This window comes from Phyllostomus discolor, chromosome 3 (genome assembly GCF_004126475.2).
Source record: "Phyllostomus discolor isolate MPI-MPIP mPhyDis1 chromosome 3, mPhyDis1.pri.v3, whole genome shotgun sequence".
Taxonomy (NCBI): Eukaryota; Metazoa; Chordata; class Mammalia; order Chiroptera; family Phyllostomidae; genus Phyllostomus; species Phyllostomus discolor.
The window spans coordinates 49440099-49456992 of record NC_040905.2 but is presented as its reverse complement, the minus strand read 5'-3'; the positions used below and the strand labels follow the sequence as shown (position 1 = coordinate 49456992).

Sequence of the window (16894 nt, the reverse complement as noted above, 5' to 3'; positions counted from 1 at the left end):
ATTTCAATATAAGAATCATCACACCCTGGCCAGTGTGGCTCATTGCACTGAGTACCAGCCTGCAAACTGAAAGGTCACAGGCTCAATTCCTGGTCAGGGTACATGCCTGGGTTGTGGGCCAGGTTCTCAGTTGGGGGGGTGTGCACAGCAACAGATCCATATTTCTCTCACACGTTTCTCTCCCTTTCTTTCTCCTTCCCTTTCCCTCTCTCTAAAAATAAGTAAAATCTTAAAAAAAAAAAAGAATCCTCGCATGAAGATAATATTTTCTTCCACCTATAAGTTATGAAATTAAGTTTCAGTCAGCTATAAGCAAGAGGGATGCATATAGACTGCTCAAACCTTATCAACTAGAAACACTAGACACGTAAATTCATGTTGGTATTTCCTACAAATAAAGAATTTAAAATTATTTTGGAGGTGGGCAAAGGAGTGGGGAAATAGGGCCATCTATAATAGTGAAAACAATAAAAAATACTTAAAAATAAAAAATTAAATTAAAATCTTAAAACTAAAAGACTTATAAAACCAGAACATACATTTTTTTACTTTATAATAATAAAAGATTAAAATATTCAAGTAATTCTCTCAGAGCCATGATGATAACTGAATGATAGAGAGTAATTGTGGAAAAGCTACCTTCTACACAGATGTATTTATGTCTCCATTCAATACCATCAGGCCTCGGAATGGCTTTGGCTTCACGAACTGAAATCATTTGACTGTTCCAGCTATAAGAAGAAAAACATTAATCATGTTAACTATTTTAACTTCCCCTTTATTATTTTTATTATATCAGTAGTAAGGCCTAACCTGATTTTCTCACAGAATAACGAAATTTGCTTCAACCCTCAATCAACACAATCCCTATTTCCCCCTTTCTATTTCTTTTTTCCTTATAGCACTTATAAGTTGAACAATTTGCTTAGTTATTGTTGTTTATGATTGTCTCCAAGACACTGAATTATTTTTGTATTTTTCACAGTTCAACTAGTTGTTGAACTGTGAAACTAGGTGCTCAATAATTACTTATTAAATAAAGTAATAAAAAATAAGAACGTGTAAGGAAGCAAAAAATATAAAAACTATAGTCATTGTTAATACCCCATTAAGAGTTTTTTTATTTGAGAGGTAATTTTCTTGTGTTGTTTTCTGACATCCTTGATTTTTGTTCAGGTACATATCTATTTATATGATTTGGAAAAAATTTTTCATATTTTCCAACAGAAGTAGAGGCTGGTTTAAGAAAATAAAATTAATACTCTATGAAAACATTAATACACTCTGAAAACATGTATTATTACATATAAATATAGCAGTTAATAGTGAGGTTTTATTCAAGTAAAATAATTTTTATCTGTATGTCTGAAGGCAAATTGTTTTGTCTTTAGTATGTACTAACATTACATTTTTTTAAAGATTTCTTTACAATTATAATAGTTTTGTACAAGTACTATTTTCTTTTTTTCAAGGATCATTCTAACATGTATGACTGCTCAACCTGTATACAAGACCAAAGTTAGTTTGAAGATCTAACATGTATGGCTGCTCAACCTGTATACAAGAAAAAAGCAGTTTGAAGAATAGCTGACATCTTTTTATCAGCCCTAGCTTTCTCCACCATTTCAGTAAGAGCAAGACCACAGTTGTGGGACTTCCCAGGTCCAATACTCACCCTACTCTTCCTGTATTTATTAGATAGAGAATCCATAAGAATGTAATTGTGGGTACAGTATGGCATTTGTTTCTGGAAAATTGATTAGTTTATATGTTAAATATTCAAGAAAATATTGCATCTTGTGAAGTTTGATCATAGAAAAGAATCCCCAAAGTATGGTTTTCTACATTTTCTTATCAAGAGTAGAGCTTAGAGTCCTGGCCAGCTAGCTCAGTTGGTTGAAGTGTCGTCCCATACACAAAAAGCTTGCAGGTTCAACACCCAGTTAGGGTGCATATGGAAGGCAACTGATCTGCTTTCTCACGCCAATGTTTCTCTCACCTCCCCTCCCTTCTTCCTTTTCCTTTCCTCTCCTCTCCTTTCCTCTCTCTAAAATCAATAAACATATCCTTGGGTGAGGGTTAAAAAAAAAAAGAGTACACTTTAGAAATACAGAATGTGACAAAAGTAAGTTTACAATTGTTTGCATGGAAAATAATATAATAATTAATAAATAATAATATAAGAATAAACTCTGTTTCACATACTCACAACTATAAACCTACTTTCACCCCACTCTATACTTTGCAAAGATAGCATGAAGTTATTTAAAAATATATGTATCAGCCCTGGCTGGTGTGGCTTAGCGGACTGAGTGCTGGCTTGCAAACCAAGGGGTCGCTGGTTCAATTCCCAGTCAGGGCTCATGCCTGGGTTGCCAGCTGGATTCTCGGTGGGGGACACTTAAGAGGTAACCACACATTGATGTTTCTCTCCTTCTCTTTCTCCCTCCTTTCCCTTCTCTAAAATAAATAAATAAAGCCTTTAAATAAATAAATAAATAAATATCAGAATTTATGCTTTTAAAAAATAAGTGGATTGTTAAAGAAAATAGTATTGGTTAGTGGAATATGTTTTAGATCCTTCATGTATAGCACCAAGGATTCAAAACAGAAAAATATACAGCTCTATTGTTTCGAGTACATTTCTAAAATTTTCTTAAAAATAACAATGTAAAGGGGAGAGTTATATAACCATATGCCTGAACCAAATAAGATTATAGTAGAATTAAACCTTGTGCTACTTTATACCACTTAAGACAAATTTCACTAATGAAATAAACTTTTCCCTGAGACTACTTGCTTCTAATGTCAACTTATAGGACAGTTGAATCTGCAATATAATTAAAATTGGAAACGGTATGTTAAAAAGAGATAGACTGATTATTTCTTTCAGACAAGCTCAAAATAAACTACTGTGTCTTACTGCTAAATTACAACTTTTATTTCCTTAAATCAAAGGAACTCCCTTCACCACTACATTTCTATTAAATCCAGTCCTGATTTCATATTAGATGCCAGTACTTGGTTCTGAACTGAGTCACAGAAACATGTAACATACCTATATTCACTTTATCATCCCTAACCATGTATCATTTAAGCTTCAACCTATAACCAACTCCAATAATGCAGTTATTTAAATGACTACATCATCAGAAATACTGAGAACTTCAGAGAGAAAAAAAAAGAATATTTTGAATCACTACCATTTATACTGATTCAATATACTGTATTTTTCAAAAAACTTTTAAATACTTCTAAATTATTAAATATTTCAAATGAAAAAGCATGGTATATAACACATTATTTTTACTCTTAGAGGCAAATTTAAATGTAGAATTGAAATCATAATTTAGAAATATTTTCCCTAAATATTTCATTCTCTAATATGAACAGGTCCTAAACTAAGCCTTTTTTATATCATATTTCTCTACTATAATTTGCTTGCAATGTGAAAATGTTATTATCAATCATTAATTAAAGCATAAAATAAGATACAGTCTATAGAAGAGGGATGTTTTGCAAAAGAATAAAAGAACAGATATGGGGTTTAATTTAATCTAAATTAATATTTAATCTATACACATAATATGAGACTTATTGCACTATACACATAGTATATATAGTGTATATCTCTATGTGTATTACCAAATACACAGCCAGATCTACTTAATATATTTTATATACCGCATGCATTAAATATTAAATTATATATTAAATATATTTAAATCTGTATTAAATCTATTTGTGTATTAAATATATTAATATGTATTAAAGATACGTTAAAGCATATAATAATCTTTTGAATAAAAAACTGAGATACTGACTCTGTATTGGTAAGATGCGTGCTTCTTTTCTTCAGTAGTAACAATGAACTGGTACTCATTAACTCTCATTTAGCTATTCTCTCTGTGTCAAAGTATTCTGAGATGATTGATTAAGTTGGAAATGTAGTCTTCAGCAACATTACAGAGAAAAATTTAAGTCCAACAAAGTCAAAATTATGGGTCTGATACCACATGGCTGCATATATATGACTCGTCAAATTAAGTGAACAAATGTATATAGTTTTGTTTTATTATTATGAGCTGGGAAGAAAGCAAAAAGAATACTTTGTTAGGGATCTGAAACCTCTTAAGCATAGAGAAAATGTTACTCTAATCCCAGAGTTTTGTTTTAACTGGCTCTTCTTAGTACTGACCCGTTAAATGCTGGTGTCCATCAGGGCCTTGCCTCTTTCAGTCTTCTAATGCTAGAACATTCATTCTAGGCTTCAATATACTATTTAACTTTACATAATCCTTTTCTCCAACTCTAAGCTTTCTACTAGGTCGCAGGCCAGTATTTACCACTAACTACTGGAAACTGCCAACTGGATGTCCTATAGGCATCCCTGTGCCCACATTTCCAAGACTAAGTCTAATATATTCTGTCCATGGTCAATTATTAAAAACACTCCCTTATATATTTCCTCAACTCTCCTACTTGCTTTTGCTGCATTGAACTTACTTGGCTGAAACACAACCATTAAATCTTGTCTACCTCTAATCCCTTCCATGCAGTTAAACATGGCTGAAGGAAAACACGCAATCCTGCTAACCTTTAAATTCATGATGTCTTAGATCAAAGGACCGTAAATGCTTTATTCCCATAGTTTCTTTATTCTCCTACACAACAATTCCTATCTTCTCCTCACTTCTCAAATGTCCTCCCTCTTAATCATTCCCAGCTAATGTTCATGTTTCATTTCACTAAAGAAACCTAAAGCAATCAAAAGACGATTTTCACTAGCCCCCACCACATAGATTCATCTGTATCCATATACATGTTCTGCCTTTTCTCATTATTATCTGTGAGCCTATTCCACTTGTGTTCTAGATTTCAAGTCTTTTTTTTTTAATTCTTCACCAAAAGACATGTTTTACTGATTTTAGAGGGGGTGGGGGAGGGGAGGAGAGAGAGAGACACACACATCAATGCAAAATTGATGAGACTGAGAAAAATGTGGATTCGTTGCCTCCCGTATTCGCCCCGACTGGGATCAAACCTGCAACCCTGCAACCTAGGGATGTGTCCTGACTGTGAATCAAATCTGTAACCTTTTGGTGTACTGGAGGACACTCCATCTAACTGAGCAACCCAATCAGGGTGATTCCAACTCCAATGAACTCACACAAGATTACTGTTTAACAATTTACTAGGTTTTTCCTGGTATCACCAATTCTGCCATCAAGATGGGTTATTTCTTATTTCTAAAAACAAAACCAGAAACTCAACTCCACTTAATTGTTCAACTTCTATTCCATTTTTCTGCTCCCCTTTACAAGTATGTAAATTCCTCTAGAGTTTATATATACTAATCTATCTGTATATAATTCTCCTTCTGTTCTTTCTAAAGCCCACACCAATGATGCTTTTTATCTCCATTATTCCACAGAAACTGCTCCTGCCAAAGGCCCAGTGAGTGGGCTCCATGTGAACCAATGTCCAATGATCAGCTTTTACTTATCATTTTGTACTTGATCTATCAAAAAAATGTGATATAATCAATCCCTTCTTGAAACATTTTTTCCCTTGGATTTCAGGACACTACATTCTATTGGCTTACCTCCTACCTCAATGATTCTTCCTTTTTAGATTATATATTAGTTCCTTCTCATCTCTAATCTCATTTGTACTTCATCTTTGTATTATGAAATTTTCAGAGAAAAACTGAAAAGCATAAAATTCAAAAATGATCCAACAGTTAACATTTTGCCACATTTACTTGTTTGTGTATATGTATGTTTTAAACTGAACCATCTATTAAGCTGTAGATATCACAAAACTTCATGTGTTTGTCCTTTGGCATTTATCTCTTAAGAATAAGACCATTTTCTCCTTTATAATAACAATAGCATCTAGAAATTAACAGTAATTCAAATGCCTCTCCACACTCCAGTGTCAGCTCCATAAAGACAAGAATTCATGCCTGTTTTGTTAATTGTTATAATAAATCCCCAGTATATAAAAAATAGCTTGGTATACAGTAGGCAGTCAATGACTTACTGATTAAATGAAAGAAAAAAAGGAGGACAACAAAAAAAGGGATTCAAAACCTGGGCCTTTGTAATACTCCTTATTAAAAAATGCATGTGTTGCCCTGACCAGTGTGATTGGACATCATCCTGCAAAGCAAAAGGTTGCCAGTTCGATTTGGGGCACATGCCTAGGTTGAGGGTTCAGTCCCCAGTTGAGGCAGGTACAAGAGGCAACTTGATCAATGTTTCTCACATCAATGTTTCTCTCCCTTCCATTCTCCCTCCCTTCCTCTCTCTAAAAAATAAATAAAAAGTTTTTTTAAAAGTCTCTAAAAAGGTTGCAAGTGTTTAAGTATGTAGGTGTGTATTTTTAATTCAACAGATAGACTAGCAATAATGACATGTGATTAAGCATCCAGGAAATACAGAGGATTATAAAACAGGTATCTTGTAAGGTTCACAGACTCTCTAGTATCTATGAGTCTGTAATATTTAGAACTTAAATTTTTTGTTTTGCTAAAATACAAAATTATTATATTCTGACTGTATGTTTTTTCCCCGAGATTCCCTGAGTTACCTGATTCTCCCCACCCTTCTCCCCTCCATTTTTTCAGTTTCCTGTTCCCAAGTACAGTTTTAGAAGCCTCACTTCATTGTGAGAATTTTCAACAGCAAGAATTAGAAGGCTGTGAGTGAAGTAGGTAAGAAATTCCTAGTAATTTTTAAATGGCCATATAAAATTTCTGCAACATTTATACTGTATATACAAGCATTGCTTAAAAGATACTTAATCATGTCTTCAAGTATAGAGAATTTTTTAACTGAATATTTCAAAGTTCAGAAGAAATCCTTTCAAACATTTCTAACAGCTGTCAGAATTTTGCATGGCACTTAGTTCATTACCATGACTACATTCTTGGCTCCGCTTCCTACAGTCAAATTTCTGAAAATATCTGGTATGAAACAATAATGCACTTGACAAATGCACTGGAAGACGAAAGAAGAGAAGATGGCTCCTAAATCATGTACCAGAGAGATAACAAGCGTATACAAAAGTTCAAAACCTCTTTCAAGGGTCAGCAACCTAGCCAGTATCATATGGCACAGCAAGCTAGTTTCTGCTAATGCTACAACACACAAGCCTGCACCTCTACCATCTCATTTCAGTCCAACAAAGCAGTGGTTTTCATGGTGTTTATATGTAGGTACTTTAATCTTAAACTCTACATGGCAAAACTGTAACTTTCTCCTATGAATCCTTTTCTCTCTACACAAATTTCTCCCAATCCCTAATTCATATGACACAATAGATGATGTTAATATGGCCTGACAATTTAAATTGTAGTTTTGTAGCCAGACCTGAACTTGCATCCCAGTTCTCTCAGTATCTGCTGTATTGCCATGGGCAAGTTTCAAGTACACAAATTCCCTAAGCTTGATAGTGTTGTTACTTTGAGGGTTAAATGACATAATATAATACATGGAAATCATTTAGCCTACTCTAAGAACACTAGATAAAGAAATACTAAAAATTAGCTTTTGTTATTACAATATCTGAACTTGAGAATAACCTTTACAATTTCTTATGTTCCATGTTTGATATAGTCTTAGCTCTTTCCTCATCTCTATATAAATAAAGGCTCATGCCTTTTTATCCTTGTTGCTTGAACTTATATTTAGGTCATTTTTAACCTGGACTTCATTCTTACAGAACTACTTTTCTACAGCTCTTTTCCTACTCCTTTTCTTAAGCTAATTTCTTAATCTAATTTCAGTCACCTTAAGAATCTCTGAAACAAGTCCATAATCAGACTTTCTGCTTTAAAACTATTTATTTATAACAAGTATTTGTCAAGTACCCATTATTTGGTACTGGGTTAGCTAGGTACTGGAGACACAACTGTAAACTAAATAGGCACAGTCTGCTATAAGCTTTGAGAAATTTAAATAACATGTCATCTTTCATGCCCTATGTTTCAAATCATCTTATATAAGTCAGTTTTCTTTAGTGCTACTGCATCATAGCAGACATTTACTGTAATATCAACACTGCAATAAAGTATCATATTTAAAGAATGTGAATTTTGCAGTCAAAACTATCTGAAATACTCCCCTTAGGGCAAGTTTCTTAACCTCTCTATATGCCTCACTGGTAAAATGGGCATAACCGTCTTATGTGGTTATTATGTAAACTGAATGAAATACATACAATCTTTTTAGAATACTTTTTCCCACCTAGTAATAGCAATTTATTACTATTACTATTATTATCCTCTCTCCAAACCTCTTCAAAGTAGGACCCTGTGGTTCCTGTACCCTACTCCTCTAAATTTGGACAATTCCTAAGTCCTTTCTCCTTCCTCCTTTAAGCTTTTCTAAATTGATCAGAAGTGCTGCCCACTCTATGAACTAAGAACTCCCATAAGAACTTTCAGTTAGGTCCAGTCTGATGATATACTTTAACCTTTCATATTTACACATCACCCTCAAAAAAAGGAAAAGTATTCTTTGATTTATACATTATATAATACAACTATTTAATTCAGGTATCAGGTACTAAGTAAATCTTTTTCCAAGTGTGTCTTGGCTGTATGTTTTTTTTTTTTTTTACAAAGTTTAAGTATCTAAAAAATAGATGTTCCAAACTATATAGTATCTACATAGCACTGACACATTTATTCAGGCCCTACTATGAAAAGAGGCAGCTAAACATAAAATGGGATCACTATTAAAATCAACAAAACTGGATTTCCTAAACTATAATTTTTTATTAGCTAGGAATATGATATCTACTTAGCTTATTAATCTTTAGGTATTAAATTTTATAAACTACACATTTCTGGACAAGTTTACAGCACTGAAATTGACAAATATTAACTTTGTGACCAAATTTGTAGCATTTACTTATATATAAATAAATAACTGATTCATGGTTTCACTTACTCAAATTCTGTAGCATAATATTTAAGAAAGCCCAGTAAGAGGTCCCCAAGAGTTGATTCATTCTTTGAGAGGTAAGGAGGGACATCACTTGGAACCTGATGTACAAGGTGCAGCTGTATAGTAGGACTAAAAGATTCCTGTCAGAAAAAAAAGTGGGGGAGGAATGTAAAGCCATTTAAAACACACATTAACAACTTTATAAATCCTGATCTAAAGCTCTCTGAAGAAAAGACATTTTTTTACATGTCTGCAATTTGGAAATTTGAAGGCTTTCTTACACTTACAGATTTCACCAGTGTTTGGAGTAGGCCAGAAAGTTGAAAAACTAAGATATTCTAATCCTTGGCTGAGATATAGCAACCAATGGATCCATATGGTAGCAAAAGATTTTCTAACTTATAAATAAAACCTTACTGTACATACCAAAATTCCATCCAATACCAGATAGGTTTCTTTACAAATGTATCTCATTCTTAAATTATTTTTATAAGGAGCAGTTGTATTTTATGAAAGCTATATTAAGCACAATGTAAGAGTTCTAACTGCCAGTTAAAATTTCTCTCAAAAGCCGTAAAAATGTTAATGAGTAATACTCATATTAATTTTAAATTATTTTTGTTTTATTTTGTTTTTGTATCTAGGAGGGAAGAGAAGATAGATGTCCAACATGAACTGAACTTGAAACGACAAAGAGGGCAGGGAAAGAGAAGGATAGGAAATCTATCAGTAAGCAATATTCAGCAACTCTTTACCATTACATTCATAAAAGAAGTTGTCATTTGCTTGCAATCCAGGACCAAACTTTTAAGATAGAATACTAATGGCTGCTTATTCTTCTTGCCTATGGTATGCCATTAATTTTCATAGTTAATCTTTCCTCTAATAGTACCAAGTTCTGGATCTAAAATCCACTAAATGAACTATAGAGCTTCAAGTAATACATATCTGTATGTTAGAAAATAATCTTTTTAAGGTAACTTGTACAGTGACCTCAAGAAGGGTTTTCTAAATGTCCCATACTTGTTTTATTCACTCATCTATTGATGGCTGCTTCCATATCTTGGCGATTGTAAATAACGCTGCAATGAACATTCAAAAGAACAATGAGCCTATGTTCTTTTGAATTCATGTTTTGGGTTCCGTTGGATATATTCCCAGAAGTGGGACAGCTGGGTCAAAAGGCAGATCCATTTTTAATTTTTTGAGATCTCTCCATACTGTTTTCCACAGTGGCTGCACCAATCTGCATTTACACAGTGGAATAAATACTGCTGGGTCATAAAAAAAGAAGAAAATTTTCTCCTTTGAAACAGTATGGATGGACCTGGAGAACGTTATACTAAGTGAAATAAGCCAGTCAGAGAAAGTCAAATACCATATGATTTTATTCATGTGTAGAATCTAATGAACAAATTGCACTAACAAGGAAAATGGAGACAGACTCATAGATGGAGAGCAGGATGACAGCTAAGTGAGAGGAGAGGATAGGGGGTGGAGGGCTTAAGCAAAAAGAAAAAAGGACTCATGGACATGGACAACAGTGCGGTGATTGCTGGGGGGAGGTGGGATATAAGAGGACTAAATGATAATAGAAAAGAAATACAATGAAGATTTTTAAAAATTAAAATTAAAAAGAAGAGTTTTCTGTATTTGCCATCAGAGACGAAAAAAAATTTTAAAGCAACTGGTTAAGGCAACAGAATGACAACTACACTTATGGTTCCCAACTCGAACAAATCAATCTTGGGTTTACTTACATCAGTTCAATTAGCAATGTCTGAATATTGTGACTATGTTTTAATACAGAGAAATAGGGTATAGCACCTACTCAAAAATCATCAGTAAAAAACAAAGGAGTAAGGAAAAAACAAAAACAAAAAACTTCTCTGCTCCGTTATCTATAATGCTATCAATAATTTTTAACTACCAGGGAGTGATTTCCCTCAGAAGAAAAATTCTACTCCAGCTATAATTCTTAAAGCTGGCACTCCTAAACTTGAAATTTCTCCTTCCACTTCTAACAGACTTAATGTTACAAACAAATATCTTATTTGTTTCTTAGACTAGGAAGAGTAGGAAAGAGGCTTCAATTTATAAAAAAGAGTAAAAGCAGAAGGTAGAGCAGGTATACTGCCTCTACTACCTTTTGTCTCTTACTTGTTACGTGTAAAATTGGACTTATGAGATTATTTAAAATTCTAAAATTTAAATACTATTTTCTGGCAAATTAAAGAAAAAGATAGAACAAGTTCAAATGGTATGGGAAAAGAAAAGTGGGTCACTATTTAATAGCTTTTGCTCTGAAAGCTTCTTACTAGTTTTATTTCTAGCACCTAGTATAGTAAGCATACAATTTATGAACTGATGTTGAAACAGAAGTTTTTCTTCTTACCTGAAGCTTAAAACTGTTTGAACCACCTTTAAAATTTTTATTTTGTTCAATAAGTTAAAGGAAAAAATCAGCAATTGTTAAATTAAAACTGAAGATGAAACCTATTCTACTAGAATGACCCTGGACCAATTTGGCCAGCATCCTCTTAGCGTCACTGTTTTTTTTCACAGTCACATACAGAGAGGGCCATGTTTACATACTGAGGTAGAACTGAAGGAGGAATATAAATAAACAAACAAATAAGCAAATAAACAAATAAATAAATAAATGCCAAAAGCTGCTACAAGTAAATCGGAATTCCACTTAACCTTTAAAAATTCATTTAACTTTGGTTCACATTACAGAAAGATTCTCTGCTTTAAGAAAAATTTCATCAAAGATTTTTTTTCAAAAGGGATCTCTTGCATAGCACTTACGTATTTAAGAACAATATATGCTACTTTGGAAAGGATGGGGGGTGGGTAGAACTTAAGCTAACATATTTGGAAGCACATAAAGAGCCAAAGGGGCGGGGGGGGGGGGGGGGGGGGGGGGAGCAGCCTTAAAATTACAACCTAATATCATGGAAAAACAATCTAACTGATACAATGTAATATCTATTTTTAAAAGCCTTCTTTTTTAGATTACTGATATTTACCACTGTTTCATTTTTTTAATGTAACGACATTTTTGTTTTTTATTCTTTTGTTCTTTTTTAATTGGAAAGACACTTTTATTAGTTTTTAAGGTTATATATTATTTTGGGCTTTTAATAACCAAATGCATATTGACTCAATTCCAACTGATACTTAAATGCTGATATTTCTAAGGTATTTTCCATTTCTCTTCAACCAATGCAAAGGTAAGAAAAAATTTTAAAGACAATCCCTTGAAAAACATATGAAAAGTTTCACTGTTTTGTCAACACAACTGCCTACCAAAAATGGCAAAAACATCTTTTGCCATATTCCACCATTTTTCTGAGGTTGTGCCATATGTTCACCTTCCAAGTTTGAAATCTGGATAATTAAGCACTTCATGAAATAAATTGAGACTGGCTAAACTTTTACTTGAACAAAATAATATACTGAAATTCTACCAAGCTTTCTTAATTGTATGCAGATTGCCACCAATCTGGTGATGTGCGCTGAAGACTGCTCACTAAATTTCCTTTAAATTATATCAGATTTTAGTGAAATTTTTAGTTTGGAAATCAATGTAAGGATTTCACATAAAGTGTAAGTGCTATAATAAGGTGGTTAAAGAGTGTAAACTTTGAAGTCAGATGACCTAGGTTTGAAACTTTGCTCTTCTATTAGTGATATGAAATTACCTAGCTTTGCAAATGTTCAGCTTCTTCATCCATAATATAAAGAAAATAGTAGTACTCATAGGGTTGTTATAGGATTAAATGATATAATGTATGTAAAGCATAGCAGCAACAGTTATTACTTAAATATTCATTATTTGGTATACGATGGGTATTATTGTAACTATACATTTATACAATAATACAGTATGTTTGTGTGCCGAAATTTTTTTTTTATATTTTATTTATTTATTTTTAGAGAGGGAAGGGAGGGAGATAGAGAGAGAAACATCAATGTGCAGTTGCTGGGGGTTATGGCCTGCAACCCAGGAATGTACCCTGGCTGGGAATCGAACCTGGGACACTTTGGTTCCCAGCCCGTGCTCAATCCACTGAGCTACGCCAGCCAGGGCTTGAAATTTTTAATGTATTATTTCAAAATTAGCTTCCTTATGACTTCTAAAATTTAAGTAATGTCAACTTTAAAACAATGATTTTATTGTCATTTTTAAAAATAAACCACCAAATTTTTTGTCTTTTCAAAGGAATTCAGTTTAAGCTTATTTTATATAAGTAATTATTTCCCCTGTATTACACTCATTTCAAAACCGAAATAAGTTGCCCTGGCTAGGTGGCTCAGTTGGGTGGACTGTTGTCCCATACGCCACAAGATTGTGGGTTCAATTTCCAGTAGGGGCTTGTATGAGAGGCAACCAAATGATATTTCTCACATCAATGTGTTTCTCCCTCTCTCCTCTCCCCTCCTCTCTAAAACTAATAAACATATCTTCAGGTGAGTCTTAAATAATAATAAATAAAATAATTTTTTAAAAACTGAAAAAAGTTGCTATATGTATGTATATAAATGTATGCATGTAAAATTTAATGCATTTTCAATACATAACTGCACAGAGGAACTCCACATTCTCAAAATTCTTTATTTTACAACTATAAAAGAAGGGTTATTTTCTTACATCTCTATTCTGTTAACATAAACACCTTCCTGAAATATGAAGATACTATTAGGAAAAGAAACAAAAATAAGTTGTCTTGATAAATCTACCCAGAATAAATCTAGGTAAATCCTCTTAATAATACATTTGCATTCAAATGACCTCTTCTTAAACTTAATCTGAGTTTATGTATTTAAACTATCTCAACTTCACTGCCTTAACTCCACAGTAAGGCAACTAACTCAATTTCATTGCCTTAACTCTTCTATCATTTGTGTTGTTTTAAGAATTAAGTAGTAATGATCAATAATGTTATACTATATAGCTTTTGCAGATAAAGGTACATATTTATCTTTTCTTTCATAATTTAGTATTATAATTAAATTGAAATACTATACTAATTTTTAAAATATTTTATTATTAATTTTGAGAAAATATATACAAGTACTAAAAAGGGCATAATATATTTAACAAATTTTATTCTATTCCAAAATTTTATCGTTTTTTTAAAAATTTATGTTATCTATCTTAGAGTTCAAAATATAAGGATCTTTTTCTCTTGTAAAGTAACAAAGTTTTTCTTGTTAAAGTTTTAAGTCATTCTCAAACATTTGCACAAGCTGAAATTCTGTCATATCTGCTTTTCTACATAGGAATAATCAGATATACACAAATAAAATGTAATGAGCAATAGAAATTAGATTAAAAAATATTTTAGTGAATGCTACTATCATTTTGCCTTTCCTCAGACAATACAGTATAATGGAAAAAATACTAGTTCCTGAATCTGTAATTTGTGACTAAATAGCTTGGATCAATCATGTAACGTTTTTAAGTTTCATCTGTGAAACAAGGATCCTACCTTACAAGCTTATTTGCTTAGAATTAAAGATACTGTGTATAACATTTACAGTGTGCCCACAAAAAAACAGATACTAAATAACAGTTATTAGTAGTAAGAAACAAGCTCATTGCCTTGTTCCATCAGAGAGACCACTGAGAAAAGCACTCTAGTGACAGGTATCAGACAAAACAAAAAATCTTGTTAAGAGGGGGTAGTAATTCTTTGTCCAGGTAAGCATCAATCATGTATTAAAGATACTGTGCTTTAAGTATTTATGGCAATGTAACCACAAATGAAAATAAATTAAGACACCCTTAAATCTAGCTGGTCTTGCTATTAGCGTATTTTAAGGCCTTGGGGCTGGGCTAGTTTTAAAGTCTGCTTCAGGTAAGAAATAAGATTACCAAGACAGTGTTGGAAAATGTGGGGTAAGAGGCAATGTATGCTAACAGAAGTCAGGACTCATGGGGAGAAACCAAATAATTAGGAAAAAAAACCACAAGTAAAAATAAGGCTCTTCAAACTAGAATACAGTAGCAGGAGCCTGGGTATTTTAGAAAGCATTATCTCTGTCCCTAATCATAGTGCATTAAACTGAGAATTCATCTGTATTTTGTATTACTAAAAGTGTTTCACATAGCACACAGCTTTAAGTGAGATTTCTACAGAAGTATTTTATTCAACATATAATAATAGATTCATTAAAAAATAAGTTTATTAGATCCTTCGTATGCTGAAAAATACATGCAGCTCTTTCTATACTGAACCTAGGACTTAAAGGAAAAATCAAGTTGGGACAATAAAATAAAATAGTAAACACCCAGTCATTATCTTTGACCTTTCAGTATCAGCTAAAGAATCAATACTTTATCGAGGGAGAAAACCATTCAAGAATAAGACTCAAAAATTCAACTTACTTTTTCTATACTTTCTAATGCTTCCATTTTTCATGTTTGAAAGCATAAATATTGGTTCCCTAGTAATACTGGAAAATCATTGTAATGATTCCTCATAATAGCAGAAATTAGCTTTAAAAGGAGAAATATTAGATATCCAAATCCCAAAAGGTTATTATTATAAATGGTGTCTTCTACTAAATGACCCACCACAAATTGGGAGGTCCTCACTACAGCAAAACTCTATTACAGTAAACCCTTAATTATCTGGCATTTTCCATGTATGTATTACAATAACTGATATTCAAAAAACAAGAACATCAGTTCTTCTAAATTATCAAAGATTAAATTATATTTAAGTTCCATGTCAAGTATATTTATTGTATTTTGTGATACATACAAAATAAGTTCTTGAATACTGATCACTCAAGCTAGATACTGTTTTTCTTTGTCATATGACCATTTAGTAAGTTTATGAAACTACAGGCAAAAATTATGTGGTTTTAAGATGGTTGGTAAAACATTCAAAATAAGTAGCTTAAATATTATTTCCAAATTAAAACCAGGAACAAGGATGACTATGGAGGAAAACAAAAACAATAGGACTATAAAAGAAGAAAACAGAATTCTGGAAAGAACACAAAAAACTGAAGAAGAAACAAAAGTATTCATATGTATTGTGAATATGTACATTACCTATGTTTTTCTAAATTCAAACTGAGTCCATACTAAACTTTTACTAGTAGGTACACTTCATTTCTTGAGTATTTCCAAATAGCTTCAGCAGGATTCTTAATATTATGCGCATAAGGAGAGAGTACTAATGTTACCTCTTTTGTTGTATTACTTAATAAAATCAAATAAAAGATACCATAATTATCCAATGTTTCAATGTCTTAATTTTTTCTCCTGCTTTCAAATCATACATACACTGGACTGAAAAACTTCTGCATTAACTAAAGGAATGCTATAAAACTGTATTTTAAAATAGCATGAAGAAAACTGAAATGAGTCCAAATGGGACTAATTTCATTCTCTTTGGTGATAATCATGAGTATCATGCAAAAAATTCCACCATTAACAAAAGTGACCAGATTGTCTGCCAATAACCAAAGAAAATACCAGAGTCTTCTGATAAAGTATATGAAACATTTTAATGTCCTACTCGCCAATACATCTACTTAGAAAGTTGTATAACTATTACTACTTTCATATTCACATTAATACTACATATAATAAATAGTCTCACATATACTTGTCATAATATGTTATTATAATAATTTATAAGAAACACTTACTGGGTAAATTTTTTGGATGGATGGAAGGATGGGTTCAGGTAGGGCTATAAAAAAAAAAGTTTAAAGCTTCCATGATTCATGTAATTCATTTTGCAAAGCAATAATATGTCAGCTAAGACCCTCAAGTATGAAACTACAAGGGTTTCTCCTAAAAGTCAACAGTTTCCATATATTTTGTGAGGTTAATTCTGATATCTAAAAAATTTTAATTCAGAATATATCTAAGTTGACAACTTAAGGATTGTTAATAGTCTATGTATTTT

General features: G+C 32.3%; 1 protein-coding gene across 4 annotated transcripts in view; it reads right to left on the bottom strand.

The window, feature by feature from the left end:
* TENT2 (terminal nucleotidyltransferase 2) overlaps positions 1-16894 on the bottom strand; it is a 55189-nt gene that overhangs the window by 3389 nt on the left and 34906 nt on the right. For all 4 annotated transcript variants that reach the window (XM_028511104.2, XM_028511105.2, XM_036020461.1 and 1 more), the window contains 3 exons: positions 16632-16675; positions 8961-9097; positions 640-731 (listed from right to left, as the gene is read on the bottom strand). In XM_028511104.2, coding sequence (XP_028366905.1) covers positions 640-731; positions 8961-9097; positions 16632-16675 — 273 coding nt within the window. The remainder of the gene's footprint in view (positions 1-639; positions 732-8960; positions 9098-16631; positions 16676-16894) is intronic.